The 20,286-nt window shown below is 39.3% G+C and overlaps 1 protein-coding gene across 1 annotated transcript; it reads right to left on the bottom strand.

Moving 5' to 3' along the window:
- Window positions 1-292: 292 nt before the first annotated feature.
- slc38a9 (solute carrier family 38 member 9) lies at window positions 293-19,289 on the bottom strand. Its single transcript, XM_079658394.1, has 10 exons — window positions 19,130-19,289; window positions 15,200-15,370; window positions 14,433-14,492; window positions 12,939-13,145; window positions 11,833-11,940; window positions 10,140-10,246; window positions 8,845-8,958; window positions 7,347-7,495; window positions 6,128-6,217; window positions 293-1,327 (listed from the first exon to the last, which is right to left on the bottom strand). The coding sequence occupies exons 1-10, from the start codon at window positions 19,173-19,175 to the stop codon at window positions 1,162-1,164; spliced, it is 1,218 nt and encodes a 405-aa protein (XP_079514520.1). The 5' UTR covers window positions 19,176-19,289; the 3' UTR covers window positions 293-1,161.
- Between the last annotated feature and the right edge of the window lie 997 nt (window positions 19,290-20,286).

Here is a 20,286-nt window from a genome sequence, read left to right as displayed (position 1 = left end):
AGAGTCCTCTCCTGCTGATGTTCAGCTGTATATCATTATGTAGTGACTCTACTTTAAAGAGTCCTCTCCTGCTGATCTTCAGGTGTATTTTCACCCTCTGTCTGACACCAGAGCCCCGTCTGCTCTGATTGGTTAGCTGGCCGGCGTTGTTGTGATTGGTCAACAGCTAAGAGATGTCCCGCCCCTTAGCCTGTCACGTACAATGTGTTGATGTACATGTGTCTCCTCTCCTTTGTACTGCAACTGTCTACTTTAGGATCACACGGTTAAAAGCACAACAGGAAGCAGGAGCTACAGTTCTCACAGACTGATGGTTTATTTAAAACGCACATATTCCCTTTGTCTATCCTATCATTAGTCAAATATAACACATTAGATGCAGTATCTAGAAAAGGGGGATCATGTAAACATATCAAACACATAAATCAACACTGCTCATAAAAATTAAAAGATTGTAGCAAACGTTTCTTGAAAAGAAAATATATACATTTGACACATGGCTGTCCTTAAAACATAAAAACAGTGAGAGAATCCCTAAAAGTGAGTCATGCAGACACAACTCCACAGTATGTGATCAGAATATCCGGCGGTTAATCCACTTGTGTAACAAATTAGACCCTGCAGTAACACATTTGTGAAAGCAGCATCACACTTTAAGCTGATATGATGGAGCATTTCCACATCCAGCAGACAGAGAGCAACATGAGGATCCCTTTGGAGCAATGTCTCCGTCCATCTGATTGGTAGAAGTCCAACATTCTCTTGGTTTCAGCTCTAAACGTGTCTGAGTAGTGTACCGGGGTGTTTCACAGGTCAAAACAACACTATGAGAGGTGTGGCAGTGAAACAAAAGAGCTGCAGGTTGGAATAATCATGAAGGAAACGATCAAAAAACGGTAATTGTGTGTGGAAATACAAAGATAATCAAACCAAGACATAGGTTTAATGTCCCTTAAAACCTAAAGCCTTTTAAAATCACAACAGTAAGTGTGATGTTACATTTTATAACACAGAAACAGACATTAAAACCACGGCTGCTGAGGTTCATCCGGTCATTATTTAGCCAAGTGGAATAGTAAGCACCGTGTGTGGTTAAGCACTCCATTTATCTACATCCATATTTCATATATCCCTTTATGGTGCTTCTAAATGCTTCAGTGTTCACATGAAGAACTGACCCAGCAGGTTGGCCATGCCCAGCAGGATGAGGAAGCTGTGGAAGAGCGCCGAGGGCCAGCGGAGCAGCCCCTGCCTCTTCAGGGAGATCATGTGGACCAATGAGGGGAAGACGAACACTAACGCCAGGCCGCATGTTGCTCCAGAGAACCTGCAGGGGGCGACAGAGAGCAGCATCAGCGTCACAGCAGGTCGGTGAGTGAGGTTTACTCAGAGGTGGGAAGTAACTTAGTTTATTTATTATTTTCGAGCGTGTAAAACCAAAGAAAATACAAATGAAACAAAAGATGACACAGACATGATACAGTACTATACAAATGAATGCAATAATAAAACGAAATATGTAATTAATAATTGAATAATCTGTAGTATCATTGTCTGATATCAATAAACAACAAAGCTTTAGCTAATTACACTTCCGAAAAGGGGTCGGGAGAAGTTTACACTTATTTAATCCGAACCCTTCTCACTTTTTTTTTTTACATCTTAATATATGTTAACATACAATATAAATGTATACTTATAATCTTGAATAATTTATATAATCATTCATATAATATATACAGGCAAGTTAGGAGAATGGTCTCTATATATTTATATATATATATATATACACATATGGACATACACAAATTCATACAAACACAAATTCATAAATAGAATATAAAACAAGAATAGAATACAAAACAAGAATATAAACAGTTATGGTTTAGCTATTTAACTAAGTACATTTACTCGAGTACTATCCTTATTGTGATTTTGAGGTACTTGTATTTCTATGTTATGCTACTTTATACTATATCATTACATTTAGAAAGGGAAGTAATGTAATTTTACTCCACTACATGTATTGAAAAGCTACTTTCACCAAAATACATCTCTAAAAATGAAATCCTTAAAGTCACTAGAGAGTCAAATTATTTACATATTTTACTTAGTTTGTCAGTGGTGGACAGAGGTGGGAAGTAACTAAGTACATTTACTCAAGTACTGTCCTTAAAAGGCAAGTTTGAGGTACTTGTATTTCCATTTTAAAATTAACTTTATACTTCGTCTCCACTACTTTGGAAAGGGAAATAACTCCACTACATTTGACTTTTTAACAAAATGCATCTCTAAAAATGCAACTTTTTAAATCACAAAATAGTCAAATTATTAACTTATTTTACTTTGTTTATTATGTAGAAATGTCACATGTATAAATATAATTATATACACACATCTCTGCAAAACGAGTACTTTTACTTTTTAAACTTTAAGAACGTGTTGCTGATAATCCTTGGGATCCTTGGTTTAAAGTATTCAGATACTTTACTTGAGTAAAACTACTAAAACCACACTGTACAAATTTCAATTTCAAGTTAAAGTACTGCAACAAGAATGGTACACACAGTAAGTAAAAGTGTTTAAGTACAATTAGGAAAATGTACAAAAAGTACAGAAAGTAAAAGTGCAGAAAGAAACCAAATAAATAACGGCTAGTACAAGAAATTAAGGATTAATAGCACCCGGAACACAGAGAGTAATTGTTGGTAATTTCCAAACCCAGGTTATTTGTGTTAAACAGGTTTGGGCTAAATAAAAAAAGATGTCCGAAGATACTTAGAACTTTTTTTTTTAGTAACCAAGTTAGTCAGCAGCAGCATTTAGCACATATTTGATGTGTAATATCTTTCTTATAAATATAAAGATATTACACATGAAAAATACTAATAGATATGATTTTTAAGGATTTAGCTGACTTCATAAGAACTGTTATGCAGTTTGTGAAGTGGTTGTTGGTATTTGGTAAGACGTGTTCTATTTCTGTCATTTAGGATTCAAGACGTTTTCCTACTTCAAAAGTGCTCATTCAATATCTGTGCTTATTGTTTATTATTAGGGATTGTTCTTATTTCATTTGAAAAAATTGCATATTTTTTGCCTTTTATTTTTAGAAATTCAGCTTTTTTTCATAAGAATTTTGCTTATTATGTTATTATTATTATTATTATTATTATTATTATTATGTGTAAAGGACTATGTTATGAGTTTGTGCTCAATTTTGTAATGAAGGATTTGGTTTACTGTTCAATTTGACAACCAATGATTTTTACGTAATGATTTGTCTTATTTCCTAAGAATTTGGCTTATTTTTGTAAGTATTTTTGTTGAGCTTTAGTTCTGTCACGGTTATGGGTTTTTGTTTGATATTTCCCACTTTTATTTTGAAAGATGTCATGTCTGTTACTTCCTGTCTTGTCTACTTCCTGTCTTTAGTTCTCCTCCTAATTGTCTGATTGTGTCCACCGGTTGGAAATGTGTCTAGAGTTCTGGAGATTTGAGCTGAGGGTTTGCTCTTTGAGTGTGTGAGTTTAAATGATGGTGCTTTATGTGTTATTTTAGTGGGTTAGCAACTGACACAAACAGTAGTCATTGAAAAAGAAGACTTTTTTAAAGAATATTAACAATATTATATAAAAAATTATGATGTATTCTCAACAATTGTCGCATGTTACTGTTCCAAACCCAAGTTATTTATGTTGTGTTGTTTGGGCTAAATTAAAAAAGATGTCAGAAGAAATTTTAGCGAACTTAGAGAGATGAGATGAAACAATGGAGAAACAATGGAGAAAGAAAGAGAGAGAGAGAGATGGTAAATGAAACATACAAATGGACTCACATGAGCTCCAAATACTGTACGTGGACATGGCGTCTCATTTCAAGTGTGTTTCCTAAGTAGTGTTTTACGACTTGATTACAGAAGTTCTCTCTCCTCTGATGACACACTGACTCTTTGTGTTGGACAGGATTGAACCAAAACATTTTGTAGAAACTAAATATTTATTTGGGAGAATCTTCCAAAAACGTTGGCAGCCAGAATATACGGTCTTTTGAAGTGACATTTATGGACCCTACCGGTATCTGTAATGGTGATGACAGATAATGTACCTTATAATAAAACGTGTTGTGGCTCTAGGAGAACTTAGTAGTCACTTTGTGGGTAATAAGGATCCAGTATGTTTACAACTTGGCTCAGACTAGGTCATAAAAGTGAGAGTGAAATGCTGGACTTCTTCAAGGTTAAGCTAGGTTTTATACATTTGGCTACATCTATCTACACACAATATAACTGTAAGGCAGGGGTTGGGAACCTTTTTCCTCTCAAGGGCCATTTCAAATTGTTCAACATCCTCCGAGGGCCGTACAAATGATTGACCTCTGCTTAAAAATACTAAAATCACAGCCCATTCATTTGGCCTTTCTTTCATGCTGTGCAAAGAAACAGCAACCTCTTAATCCAGATATTTGACCATGACTCGTGCATGCATTCACGTGCACGGTTGTGGCATGACCACCAAAACAGAAAGTATATGGACACAAGATGTGTGCAAAAGTATTTAGTTTCCTATCCATGTGGACTGATTTAAGTGGGGGGGGACCTAACCTCCTCTAGGGGGGTCCGGGGGGCATACTCCCCCGGGAAGATTTTTTTTTAAATGTTGAAGTTAAAAGCATCAATCTGGTGCACTTTGAGAGCAACATGAAGAGATCTATGGATACACCTCTCAACATCCATACAGTATGAAACAGAACTGGAAGCAGATTTTCTTTTTCTTTATGGATATTTTACAAATCACTTCCCTTTCAAACTGTATTCTTGTTTATTAATAACAACTTTTTTTTACTGTCATATAGTATTTTATACCTGTTTACTTTATTCTCTTGTTTTTTTATAACTATAATGATCATATAAAGATGTGCCTTTACCTCACTGGTTGTAGAAAAAGCTTCTTATATTCGTTAGCATAGCTAGCTAACCAGATGCTAAAAACAACAAAGTTATTGACTGTATGATCAGTATGACATGAACAGATCGCCACTGGGCTTACAACTAAAGACACAGCCACGAAAAAACTGCGGCATGTGTCCGGCTCCTTATGGGTACGACGCTCTGGTGCTCTCCGTCAGAACTACACCCCTGTCAGACGAGACATATACCACGTGATGACACGTTAGGCTCGTGTTGTGTTCAAGGACCCTGACCTTGGCCAGGAAAAACAGGCACTCGCCCGTTTAATTTTTTTGCGGTATAGATTTCTTTAATTTTTTTCTTTTTTGCGTGTGTTTATAAATTACCTCGCGGGCCGTAGCAAATGGTCTCGCGGGCCGTATACGGCCCGGGGGCCGGAGGTTCCCCACCCCTGCTGTAAGGGAATATTTCTGTCTTACTCCTAAGTGTCAAAGAATAATTCTTCCTTACTCCTAAGATATTTAACCTTATTCTGTGTGTTGACATTTACGACCATCCCTGCTTCTAATCTCCCGTAAGAAATGTGTTAATGCGGTCTTATGTTGATACTAGGTTTTATGGCCTGACCTGTTGGGCACAGGGGGGGGGGGGGGGGGGGGGTTTACGACTGTGAGAACGCTAGCTTTCTAAGCTCCACAGATGTGAGAAACATCTCCTGTGTCTGCAGATCTTTACGCCCATCCCCAATATGTGGACTTGACTCTCTGTAAACTAATTAAGGGGTCTACCAAGATACAAGGCGGATCAGAATTGACATGACAACCCACCCGTGCAGTCAGAACCTTTTGCTGCTGTGACTTGTGATATGAATTCTCCGGCCGTTGACTTGTAATAAACATCATTGTTTGACATCAAAGCTCCAACTCTCCTCGTGTCTCTCTGAGTCCTGACTCTCCATTGCTGCAGAAGTTTCCCTTACAATAACGGTCACATCTGTTCAGTTAAACAATTCCAGGAGTCATCATCAGGTTGATGATGAACTTAATACTGTTTTCACACCACATTGAAATGTAATTAGGACTTTTACACATAGTTCTGTCCATGTTATGTTATCTTGTGTCTTTTGTAGCCACAGGTTTACGAAACAATTGACTTATTACATTTGATTTATTAGTAATTGTTGTGCAGTGAGTATGAATGGGGACGGTTCAAACATACCTGATGATGGATCCAATATTCGGATAAAACTTGGCCATCAGGACGCCGGTTCCAACTATTAAAATGTTCAGCGCCAGAACGTGGAAGAAGCTGCAGGAAGATGAAGAAACATTAGATGTGTTGCAATATAATTTCAACCCTCATTCAGAGGTCCAACACTCAGCAGGTGTATGGAAGTCTAATTTCACCTTTTTTGTTGAATTTTGAGTGTCTCTGTTTCCTTAAAGGTGGGGTAGGTAATTTTGGAGAAACCAGCTCGAGTGCGCTAGAATTTGAAAATAGACAGCCGGAAAAGATCTGCTACTTCCTCACAGAGCCCCTCCTCAAACACACACGAACGCGCACATGACCAATGAGGGCACGAGATAAGTTTGTGTACAGATGGAAGGCTGACAGGCAGGTAGGCCATCCAGTTACTTTAGCCGGCTCAGATGATTGGTCGAGCTTTTTACAGCGCCACGGCTTCCACAGATGACATTTTTTATATGTATTCATTGCTATCGGGATGTTAAGAGCATTCCATGGAATATAACAAAAAGTTTTTCTGAAATAAATTACATACCCCAGCTTTAATTGATTTTATTTGATCGTAACACTGAACCTGCTGTGGGACCCGTAAAGGATCTGTGATGGACTCAGAGGATTCAGTCATATATTGGGACCCAGAATAAAATAATATAATGTACTTCAAAAAGGAGAATTAAGTAGCAGTTTGGCCATTAAGACAGAATGTTCAGGTATGTAATGTTTAAGAAACTTATAGAAGCTTATTAGAATAGAATATATCTGTATTGTCATCATACAAAGTACAACGACATTTCTTTGGCAACTCTCACTGCAGTAAAAAAATAGACACAAATAAATAAATTGTGGTAAAAGCAGAGGTCGTAGCGATGACAGTGCAACGAGATACAATTCAATGTCAATGTGCCTATTTACACTTTCAGTCTAAAGACGTTAAATGTACAAAACTGTATACATGTAGTGTATTTCTAACTGTGTGTTCATAAAGGGTTTTAGTAACCAAAGGATGCAAGTAACATATCCATACATATTTTGAATAGTAGTGGTCTTTGAGGGATGGAGGTGTGTTTATGAAAGTTCACAGTTGTTTTAATGTGCTCTGATAATGTGCTCTGATAATGTGCTTATGCGTCATCAGTCTGCTGAGCTTCCACAGAAATAACGAGAGGTGTAATGTGATGTCCTTCAGTGGTACCTGGGGTAATGGTTTCCAAAGATCTGGCCCATCACCTGGACCCGCACCAGGTAGCCCAGCAGGGGGTAGACTGTGATCATCTGGAACAGCAGGAAGCCGCGCGCCACAAACACCATCACATCGCTGGTGGGGAAGTTATCCAGGAAGTTCTGCAGGAGACAAGAGAGCCAAGCTGCAGTCACAGTAAACACAATGTGACTTCAAAGAAATATCTCTTACTGTTGTTTCCCTATCCCAAAATCTGCTGCCTCATACAGAAATGTTTGAGGGGGGGTCTTATGAGGGCACTTGTTTTAACTAGGTGGAGTTCAACAGTTCAAAAACAGCAAAGACAAACCTACATAAAACATAAATTGCATTATTCCACTCAGGAAAAGTTATTTCTGTCAGTCTTCATTTTCTGTTAAAGGTCCCATGTCATGGCCGTTTCTACTGATCATAATTCCATTGTTGAGGTCTACTAGAATAAATGTATATTGTGCAATTTTCCAAACTTACATTGGTTTCTCATACAGCATCTCTGTATAGTATGTGTATTCACTCTCTGTCCTAAACGGCTTGTTGGAGCTCCTGCCACCCCCCTCCTCCATGTGAGCCCAGTGGCTGTCTGCGAGACAGTGAAACCCAGCCCGAACACACACACACCCGCAGCCTGGCTGGGAGTTTGTGTGTGTGCTCAGGCTGAGTTCCGCGGTGTCTCGCTGTCTCGTCGACCCCACACCAGCGAGCCAGCTCACAGTGTCCCGCTCCTCGCAGCAACGAGCCTCGCAACGTCCCGCCGAGTGTGTGTGTGTGAGGAAGTCCGCGGATTGGTCCAAACGTAACGGCTCCGCGGACGTTACTATACCCGAAATACGTCACTATACCCAAGAAGTAAACAATGGAGAAAGAGAAATGTCCAACGAGGCGTTCTGGGGCAGCATAGACAGGTATTTTCTGTGTTAGAGTTTTACTCACTACTGGGTGTACTTTGAGGGTTTGTGACTCTGCAGACCGTTTACATGCAGAGAAAGCTTCATAACACACAAGGGGACGGGTAATAACCGGAAAAGCATGACATGGGACCTTTAAAGCTGCACAGCAATGTAACTCAATCACATCTACAATCAGAGACCAGACTACATTCAGTTGATTTAAATCCCAGTTTAAAACCTGGTTCGTGAGGAATCAGCTCTGAAACACTGACGCAATCTTCTGCTCCTTAAAACCCACTGCCTGTGTTTCAACATGCTCTTTTTTGTTTAGTTTTATTTGATTTGTTTTATTGTTTTATTAACATTTCCAGTAATGTATGTTGCATGTTTTTATTTGATTGTTTAAAATGAAATTTGTCTTTAGGTTGATTTACAACATCTGTCCAGGGACTACAGATGAAAAATAGCCTCTTGGCCAACTGGCACATATACAGACATGTTGATTCATGTGCACTGTCCCTAAAATAAATGAATAAACAAATATAAAAAGGAAGACGATATATAAGTCAGTGTAAAAATCTCACTGGTTCGATGCAGTCTTTGGAGAGAGGAGGTGAGGGGAAGGCAGCGAAGATCAGCACGCCCACATACAGGTAGGTGAGCCCGACTAGAAGATAGGCCACGGACAGGTCCCGTACCTGAAACAGAAAACACAAATGACATCAGACTCAGCATCTCTTTACATCAGGGGTGTCCAAACTGTTCTCACGAGGACCACAAAACATACTACTGTAAGGGCTGGGCCGCTCACTACAGGTATATCGCCTCATAAGTTCAGTTATAAGTTAGCGACATCAATCAAATGTAGTTACATGATGCTTGTGAGTGTTGGCAGCTCATCCCTTCAAACAAAAAGCCTCAGATTGATTATAATAAGAGGAAACAGGAGGTGTATACGTCTAGCTTGTTATGTAAATAAGTCATTGGGATTTTTTCTTATCAACTAAGATATGTCAGAAAATGTTTCCAACTTTAATTGCCAATTAAAATTAATTGGACACCCCTGCTCTACACACTGGGTGTTTCTCAATGTCGAGGAAGGATGCTCAAGAGCCACTATTTCAAGCACACTACGTCATCGAGTGCCGCCAAAGGACTGTTCCAATGTCCAGCATACTTGGAATTCTACCGAGCCCGGCGTACTTCGTTTGGAGAAATTTCGAGGCTGCACATGTGTAGACTCCGCGGTCTTAAAATCCCCACAATGCTTTGCGCACGGACCAATTTCCCCAAATCTGTGGCGGAAAACGTAAGGCGGGGCCTCTCATATGACGCACACCTGCACACTTGCTAGCCTGTTCCACTCTTCGTTTTCCGAATGCCAGGAGGTATTCTTACCTAGTTTCTGAAGCAAGTGACTCGGAAGACATGTGCTACCAAGCAAGCGTACCTTCCTAGCCTCGGAAAACGAAGAATTGTGGAACAGGCTAACAGGTGTGCGTCATATGCGAGGCCCCGCCTTAAATGGAGCGCGATTTCCACCAAAGATTTGGAAATTGGTCCGTGCGCAAAGCATTGTGGGGATTTTAAGACCGCGGAGGATACACATGTGCAGCCTCGAAATTTCCCGCAACGAAGTACGCCGGCCTCTGTAGAATTCAGAGGATCCTGGACATTGGAACAGTCCTTCGGCGGGACTCGATGACGTAGCATCCTTGAAATAGTGGCCACTCAGCTACATATACCCTGTGGGACTGACTTCCTGTTTCTGAACGGGACATTACGGTACTGACAAAGTCTCACACAATGACTCAGGACCCAAAGTGTGAGACTGAACTGTGTTTCCTGAAGTCAGCAGGGATGACAGTGTAATGCTCACATTGTTCTCCTGATGCTTGTTGCTCTTCATCAACGTGATGATGCAGTTGTGAATGAAGAAGGCCAGCGTGAGGACGCCAGTGAACTGAGGGAAAAGCGTCCTGAACTCTAAAAGAACCGAGAAAAAACAGAGGGGTTGAACATTTGTCGCTGTAAAGAAACAAGGAAGCATGGAGATGGAAAGCTAGAGTCTAGATAGGAAGGGTCCATCAGATCAGGAGCATTCTAATGTAATGCTGTGTCTATCTGACTTTCACATGTGTTTAAAGGAAAACCACATGTACGGTCAGTGGGAAAGAGTATTTTTTTTAATCAAATACAAATCAAACTTTATATACATAGCCCTTAAAAATAACAAATTCTTCCCCGCCCCTTCCCAGGTAATACATATACTAAGTAAGACATGACTACGTTGATCATCAAATCAAGGGGCGTTGGTGAACTCCAGTTCGAAACCCGCCTCGCCCGCCACTGCGTCAGGCCGTTGTGTCCTTGGGCAAGACACTTTACCCGCATTTGCTCCTGTGGGTAATGTCCACAGTGATGACATTTACTAATATGTGTAATATGTCATTAAAAAATGCCTCAATGTGGATCTTTTTTTTTTACTTTAAGACTAATGAAAGGACAGATTTAGAAGACTTGAGGTTCAAGGAAACAGCTAGGTTTAATATCCTATCAAGGGACAACAAATACAACTCATTATAATCAGAATTAGGGCTGTCAAATGATTAAAACATTTAATCAGATTAATCACAGCTTAAAAATGAATTAATCATGATTAATCACCATTCGAACTATGTCCAAAATATACGATTTCTTTATGTATATTGTTGTGGGAATGGAAAGATAAATGAAAGAAGGCGGATATATCCATTTAACATACAGTAGGCTATGTATGTTTATTATAACATTGTTCTGTGTGTCAAAATGAAAGACAGCCCACACACCTATCAATCATCAAACCGTGGGGTCTTATTTCATTACGTGTTGATTTATGTCAGTAATGTTGTATCGATGTATATAGAGATGTGCTACAGAAAAAGTATTCTCCGTCAGGACTTCCTGCAACAACACCACGCCGTTATCTTGTTTCTGATTGGCCAGAAGACATTATCAAAGATGTTCTATTGAGAAGACGATCACTACGTGACAAAAGTTTTCAAAACCGTTTCTAGTCTTCGGTATTTCCAGACAAGTGACTACTGAAATCAATCTTACTAACTGCTGTCGGTGCAGTTTACTCCGCGCGAATTGGCGGACTTTATTTAGCTTACTTTAACATCATTTTTCATGGTGGGGCTAAGCCATTTCTTGGTATGGCTGTAGCCTACACCAGCCATACCCTGGCGCTGGTGGGATGTATGGGGCAGGCTATTCTGCGCATGCGTTAAATGCGTTAAATATTTTAACGCAATTAATTCAAAAAATGAATTACCGCCGTTAACGCGATAATTTTGACAGCATTAATCAGAATACATGGCATCAGGGAGATTCATAGTGGAGCTGTCCGTCTGGAAGAGGTGGCAAACATACATTTTATACAATATAGTAGTATTTCCAAACATCTATGGAACGGTTTACACTCCAGGACGTGAACCACAGATAGTTAAGAGTGTGTCTGCCTGGTTTTATATGAGTTGTGGAGTAAAGATACGTACAGATTAGAAGCATTGAAACGTGCGGATATTTACCTGGCACGTAGAACTCGGTGCAGTCGAACCAGTGGAACTCCAGGTTGAAACCGAGGCGAACGGCTTTAATGGTGACCAGCGAAAGCAGGTACACCACTGAAATCGTTCCTGGAGAAAATGGAAAAGAAAAAAAATACATTACAGATTTTATTTCGGCTTTTTTTAAACTGTAGTATGTGCTCATTGTCATAGTGCCCGAGTATGCTTAATGAAATGCACCTTTTCCTATAAATAAAAGCAGAGGGCGCGTGTAATATCTGTGCTTCTTCTTATTCTGTTTCTGCCTCGACACGTGAATTTCCGTACAAGGATTATTATCTTATATCACTTGGTGTCTTGTTTTGTAAAGGGTTACACTGTTCAGTATCACTACAGGACACGTGTTAGTATTGATATGTATTTCCTCTTGTATTTATTTCCATTGCTTTGATAATTGATGTAATCCAAAAGTCATATAATAATAAGCTTTATGTGTATAGCCGCTTTCATACAAGAATTGCAGTCTGAAGCTCTTCACAGTAGACCGTTAACATCTCTTGAAATAGTCACAGAAAATTGATATAACATAGAAAACAGTACACACACACACACACACACACACACACACACACACACACACACACACACACACACACACACACACACACACACACACACACACACACACACACACACACACACACACACACACACACACACACACACACACACACACACACACACACACACACACACACACACACACACACACACACACACACACACACACACACACACACACACACACACACACACACACACACACACACACACACACACACCCCCCTGTTCTCCCTGTCTGTATCTCAATCCAATCCATGTTTATTTATATAGCACAGTGCTGTACATCAATACATATATAAATAGCAGCATAAATACATTTAGACAAAACCGATAAGGCAAAAAAAACAAATGTAAAAGCACGAGACAATAAAATCATACTTACAGCCACAGACTGAATAACTCTCATACACGATGTAAAAACATTTTAAAACACAACAAAGTAGAAAACCCCAATATCTCACACACAGAGGATTAATAATAACGTTGAGCGTGGCCTCTCTTACCCAGGAAGGTGAACCTGGCGAAGAAGGACGCCGAGCGGAAGCAGAGCAGCGGCAGCAGCAGGACGATGAGGTAGAGCGGGACGGTGTTCGTCTTGCTCCACCAGTGTTCAAAGGTAGAGGCTGAAGTATCGTTTCCACTGGTGGTGAGGAAGACGTTGCTGACGCTGTGGTTCCCCTCATGGTTAGTGTTGGGGAACGGACAGATGACTGGTGGGAAGAACAGCCACACAGCATTACTATTTGGAAAGTCGGGTTATTAACTTTATCGTGTCAACGAACACACACACGTTTTGAATAGCTGAATGCACATTTCGAAATGTTCTTAGTGAAGTGAAAAGATTGAAGTGATGTCTTTACTAACAAAGCATTAACAGATATGGCATTTCTGGTGCTGGTTTCCACTACAGGTCAAAAAGGAGACGACATGATGGTTAAGATAAAAAAACTAGAAAGGACGTTTGAGACAATTGGAGATATCTTAATTTATTAGTTTTCTGATGCATCTTTATATGCTTAGAATTCAATGTTAAAGTCAAAGCAGACCAAAACTGTAAGAAGTCTCTAAAATCTACTTAAAGGTCCCATGTCATGGCCATTTCCATTGATCATAATTCCATTGTTGAGGTCTACTAGAATAGATTTATATTGTTCAATGTTCCAAACTCACATTGGTTTCTGATACAGCATCTCTGTATAGTATGTGTATTCACTCTCTGTCCTAAACAGCTTGTTGAAGCTCCTGCCCCCCTCCCTATGAGCCCACTGTGCTCTGATTGGTCAGCTCGCCCACTCTGTTCTGATGAGTCCACCACCATTACAGTGGAACATCAGTGATTATGTGTTACAACGGCGTTTGTTAGCAACCAGAAAACGACACCAGTAATGAGAAACAGATGAGAATGCTGCGTGGGGTCTGGGGGCCGTGTTGGCGGGACGTCGCGCGGCTCGCTGCTGGAGCGGACAGTGTGAGCTGGATTACTGGGGTCGTTTCCTGGTTGCTGCGTGGGGTCTGCGAGACACAGCGTGACAACTCGAAACTCAGCCTGAACTCAGCCTGAGCAAACACACACTCTCATAGCCTGGCTGTGAGTTTGTGTGTGTGAGGAAGTCCGCGGACCAATCCGCGTAGCCGTTACGTCACCTAGCCCCTTACGTCAGTACGACCCAGGAAGTAAACAATGGAAAAAGAGAAATGTCCAACGAGGCGTTCTGGGGCAGCATAGACAGGTCTTCTCTGTGTTAGAGTTTTACTCCCTACAGGGTGTACTTTGAGGGGTTGTGACTCTGCAGACCGTTTACATGCAGAGAAACCTTCGTAACACACAAGGGGACGGGTAATAACCAGAAAAGCATGACATGGGCCCTTTAAGGTTTTGAAGACAATACTTGATATCCTTTGTCGAAAGTCATGTTAAGTTAAATTCTCTCAATTTAACTTCTTCTGAAACGATAATCTACCATAAAGTTATGAGTCGAGTGTCGTTAGTGGCTTACCTCTATTCGAGCCGTTGGTCCCAAACTCTGAATCGGACATGTTGACATTGTGAGAGTAGTCTGCAGACAGGAGATGAAACGGATCAAAACAAACACATTTTATTGGGACGAACACTGATAATCAGGCCAGGAGAGTAACACAAAGAAAGAAAAAAAGTAACTTTATTCCTTTACAGTTACATAAAAAACAAAAGACGAAATAAGATTACTAGTCTTTTTTTTAAATGACGATAACTAGCAGGATTACAACGTTACAATACATTTTAAAGTGGACCTATCATGCTATATTTGAAACATATATTGTAGGGCCATACCTACCTATAAAACATGTCTGTGAAGTTTTTTTTTCAAAATACCAAACAGACCACTTGGTGAGTTCCCTGACACACCGGGGACACATATTCATGTATAAAAGATGTACAAAAGTGCATTTTGCATGATAGGTCCCCTTTAAAATACAGATTATAGTTAGACATACTGCCTGATTAGACTAAATATCTTCCCCTCTGAGGCTACGTTGTTCTGTTGTCTTACATAAACCCCCCCCTCACCACCTACCTCACCTCTGAATTCATAATGCCCTAAATGACACCCTAATTGACTCATTGTTGAACACAAGGTGAGGCCGTCACACAGCAGCCATGTTTCATAATGTCAGCTCATTTGAAGACACAAGCAGCCAGGTACTGATAGAATAAGCAAAGTAACGGTAAAACATAATTATGAAATATCTTTATTTCTGGTATAATAGGAGTGTTGCGACTTACTGTAGATGAACTGTCCGCTGTTGAAGAGGAAATTGGACATGAGGACCCAGTAGACCACCATGGCTCCTATGAGGGACACCATGGAGAAAATCAAACTGGACCACTGGCCAAACTTTCCAAAGTAATATCTACAGACGTCCGGGAACTCCCAGTCCGACGTGTCCACGTAGGCTGCAAACAACACAGAGGAGGAACGATTACAGAGGTATTCTCTTAGACTAGATCTTTGTTAAAACAGAACATTTTAGTGTTCTTCACGCTCATGCATTTTTCACGAATCCCAGTATTTAGTTTTACATCAGGGGTGTCAAACTCAAGGCACGGGGGCCAAATCTGGCCCGCAACTTCATTTTATGTGGCCCGCAAGAACTTGCAAAGAATATAATACGTTTATTATACGGTTAGATGCCGCTTTACAGAAGCAGGTTGCCCATAAACTACATGTCCCACAATGCATCTCGTTTTGTGACATGCACACTGAAGAGACTTGCAATTATTTGCACTGGACTTCTGCTTTCAGACGTAGTTAATTACTACGTTATTATCCTATCCAATAATAATCCAATTCAGAGGCAATAATGTAATATAATACATTATTTTATTTATATATTATATATTTATATATATGTATATTTATGTACTTACAACCGGCCCTTTGAGTGCAACTATAATGCTAATGTGGCCCCGCGATGAAATTGAGTTTGACACCCCTGCTTAACATGTAGCCTTTTGGGCCCAATTCCAAACCAACCCCTACATCCTCTCTCCAATTCACGTGGAGGGTCCACCATATTAAGTACCGTTCCGAACCAAGAAGTGGAGAGAATAAGTTATTAAACCCTCCAACAGGAAGTCTGCTCTAACCTGCTGCACTACCTGACCATGTGCAATGCTTTTTGAGTCCAGGTGTGTACAAATAGTTTCATGCAAACACTTACTGGTAAACTACACAAAATAAAATACATTTTAAATATTGGTAAACACACCTTGAAGATGTGATTTGTCTATTCTTGATAACTGTACAGGTGTGCATTTGCTATAAACTCACTTGCTAATGTACAGAAACTGTTAGAAAAACATTATTAAAAGCCACTAAATATTATTTTTCTTAATTATTATTCCTTATTATTTTTTGCTATGTAGATGCTGATTCAAAACGAAGGTTACGAAATGTTAGGACAGTTTCAGTTTCTGCCGGAGAGAAGTAAGATTGTAACCCCTACTTAGATCTTAAAAGAAACCGAAGACAATTGAATTATTCGTTTACCTCTTGCTGCGTCCTTGTGGATGAAAGGATTCAGTAGTTAAAGCTTTTACAAGACCAAACTGACCCTATAAGTAAGCAATTACTGTAGGAGCCATTTATGTTCAATGTTGGCTAAATTTGCAATATTATTTTTGGACACTTGGTGGCGGTCATTAGCTACACACGGGATTATAAACGGTGTCACATGTGACTGGAAAGGTAATGGCAAAGGTACAGAGAACACACAGCTCTTACAAAACGATAACTGGAAATATGTTTTGTACAGTTACTTCAATAAACCTCTAGCTAAACTGCATCCGTCGTACAATCACTCTCACAAATACCTGTAATCTAATACCATATGGACACACACATTGCCATAACAAGTGCATCAATAAGCTATCTATGATATCGTCAAGCCTCTCTGCTGAGAACACTGACATTTAGTATTGAAAACATTGCATTATGTTACTGTGAGACTCCAGATCAAACTTGTTATGAGTGCACTCATAACAAGTGTGATCTGGAGTGTGTGCCTGACTGATTAATGTCAGTGTGCATGCTGCTGCTGCTGCTGTGAGGTGTGAAAGGCTGGCAAGAACATGCTAATGGAGCCACTCCTCTGTGGGAACATGACGACGACACACACTGAAAACCTGCCAGAGCTTATTAAATGGATTTTTATGAAATAATAATTACCGCTAGTAATAATGCATGTGCTTGTATGCTGAGCAGAGGTGGGAAGGAGTGGAGTACAAATAATTTGTTGGTGTACTTAAGTACATTCTTCAGGTATCAGTACTTTACTCCACTACTTATTTTTCTGATGACTTTTACTTTCTACTTCTTACATTTTGCACTCAAATACATGTACTTTCTACTTCTTACATGTTGAACACAAATACCTGTACTTTCTACTTCTTACATGTTGAACTCAAATACCTGTACTTTCTACTTCTTACATGTTGAACCCAAATACCTGTACTTTCTACTTCTTACATGTTGAACACAAATACCTGTACTTTCTACTTCTTACATGTTGAACCCAAATACCTGTACTTTCTACTTCTTACATGTTGAACACAAATACCTGTACTTTCTACTTCTTACATGTTGAACACAAATACCTCTACTTTCTACTTCTTACATGTTGAACACAAATACCTCTACTTTCTACTTCTTACATGTTGAACACAAATACCTGTACTTTCTACTTCTTACATGTTGAACACAAATACCTCTACTTTCTACTTCTTACATGTTGAACACAAATACCTCTACTTTCTACTTCTTACATGTTGAACTCAAATACCTGTACTTTCTACTTCTTACATGTTGAACTCAAATACCTGTACTTTCTACTTCTTACATGTTGAACACAAATACCTGTACTTTCTACTTCTTACATGTTGAACACAAATACCTGTTCTTTCTACTTCTTACATGTTGAACACAAATACCTGTACTTTCTACTTCTTACATGTTGAACACAAATACCTGTTCTTTCTACTTCTTACATTTTTAACTCAAATACCTGTACTTTCTACTTCTTACATTTTTAACTCAAATACCTGTACTTTCTACTTCTTACATTTTTAACTCAAATACCTGTACTTTCTACTTCTTACATGTTGAACACAAATACCTGTACTTTCTACTTCTCTCATTTTCCAAACAGGCTGGTTCCTTAGTCTGAATGTGTGTTTGGTGGCGTGATCATTATTATTTAGAGTCATTGCGTACCTATCGATTTGAACACGATCCGTGTATCCATCATTTCCTGGTCTTCTCTAAAGAAGAGGGACCAATGAAAACGTTGTCATGTTGCCGTTGGTCACCATGGAAACATTCATTAGCTAACAATGACATTATTGTTCTATTAATATAAAGGGAGGTCAGGTACTCTTTAAAACAGCTGCTAGTTATGGGTACTTTTTACTGAAGTACATTTCAAAGCCTCTTTACTTTGACTTGAGTAAAGAAGTTTAGTCAGTACTTCTACTTTCACCAGAGTATTTTTAAACACGAGTATCTGTACTTCTACTTGAGGAAAGGATGTGTGTACTTTTGCCATCTCTGATGCCGAGTACACACTCTACCAGATAAGAGTCAGCACTTTTATAAAGGATACACACATGGAGGCATACACCTTTCCTACAATCACTACAAATAATCAGCTGAAACAATTCTCACAATGTCTAACTCTCACACTGTTGGCATAAGAAGACACACACCTCTCTGACTTTGTCCAACACACTCATTTCACCCCAAAAAAATCTCACGCTGAATGTGAGAAAGCCACAGAGCTTCTCCTCGAAGATAATCTATGGAGTAAATACGTACAATAATCCAATAACAAACACTACAAAAACATCAACAACGTGCTGGTGCTTGGAGACAATATTGACTTTACTTGGAAGAGTTGGCGGACTATACACTGGGGCTAAGACCCTGCGGAGGAGGGGGAGGACCTGGTTTCGATCCGACCACGGGACCCTTTACACCATTTCAATATTTGTTTTTAAAAAGGACTTCACATTGGCTGTAGTGTATTCCCAGCACAGCTCTTCTGATTTCATTTTCAAGATAAATGCAAGTGACTCAAAGGAAAACAATTAGAATAAAGAGATATACTTTAGACTCTAACGGACAATTTATTAAAAGACTCGAGCAGAATAACTTACGTATAGCTTTTGGTGATTTGAGGACGATGAAACAGCAGTAGAGCATCAGCAGGCCAGTGAGGATGAGGATGATGATCCCCAGAGTGAAACCAGCCTGAAAGATACAACAGATAGCACATGGTAAATGTGCTGAAGCTCCTTCCCAGTCCTTACGACCCCTCAAAGCCCTTTTACATTTAGTCAGCAGTCACCCGCTTACATGCATTCATACAGAGGCAGAGGGTTGCGTTCCCAAATACTCTAAGTGGTTAGGGATGAATCAAAACTATTAAATAAAAGTGATTTGTTAAACCAAGAGATAGATTAATAACTCAAACACAATAAGGCTTCTGCATTCATATTCTATTTAATATTGAATAATCCATTCTTGCAGAATAATATTTATATTTGTTACTGGAAATGTGTATTTCCACATGTATATATATATTTAATGCTTTATTATTTTTAATGCTATTTTATTTATATCTCTGAAATATTTTGGACTGTTTATTTCTAGTGTCTTAATTTCTCTAATGTACATTGCCTTGTCTTTTTATGATGCTGCAACGCAAACATTTCCCAATTTGGGATTGATAAAGTACTTCTCTATCTATCTATCTACCTGTCTACCTATCCATCTATCTATCTATCTATCTACCTGTCTATCTATCCATCTATTTATCTATCAATCTGTCTATCTGTCTATCTATCTATCTGTCTATCTATCTGTCTATCTACTTGTAAACCTGTCTATCTACCTATCCATCTATCTATCTATCAATCTGTCTATCTATCTATCTGTCTATCTATCTACCTATCCGTCTATCCATCTATCTATCTATCTATCTATCTACCTGTCTATCTATCTACCTGTCTATCTATCTACCTGTCTATCTATCTATCTATCTACCTGTCTATCTGTCTATCTATCTATCCATCTAGCCATCTATCTACCCATCCATCCATCTACCTATCCATCCATCCATCCATCTACCTACCTATCTATCCATCTATCCATCTATCTATCCATCCATCTACCTATCCATCCATCCATCTATCTATCTACCTACCTACCTACCTATCTATCTATCTATCTATCCATCCATCTACCTATCCATCCATCCATCCATCCATCCATCCATCCATCCATCCATCTATCTACCTACCTATCTATCTAT

The sequence above is a fragment of the Notothenia rossii genome, assembly GCF_949606895.1.
Source record: "Notothenia rossii genome assembly, chromosome: 11".
In the NCBI taxonomy this organism is placed as follows: domain Eukaryota; kingdom Metazoa; phylum Chordata; class Actinopteri; order Perciformes; family Nototheniidae; genus Notothenia; species Notothenia rossii.
Note: the sequence above shows the minus strand (reverse complement) of the source record. Positions and strands in the feature narration are given on the sequence as shown.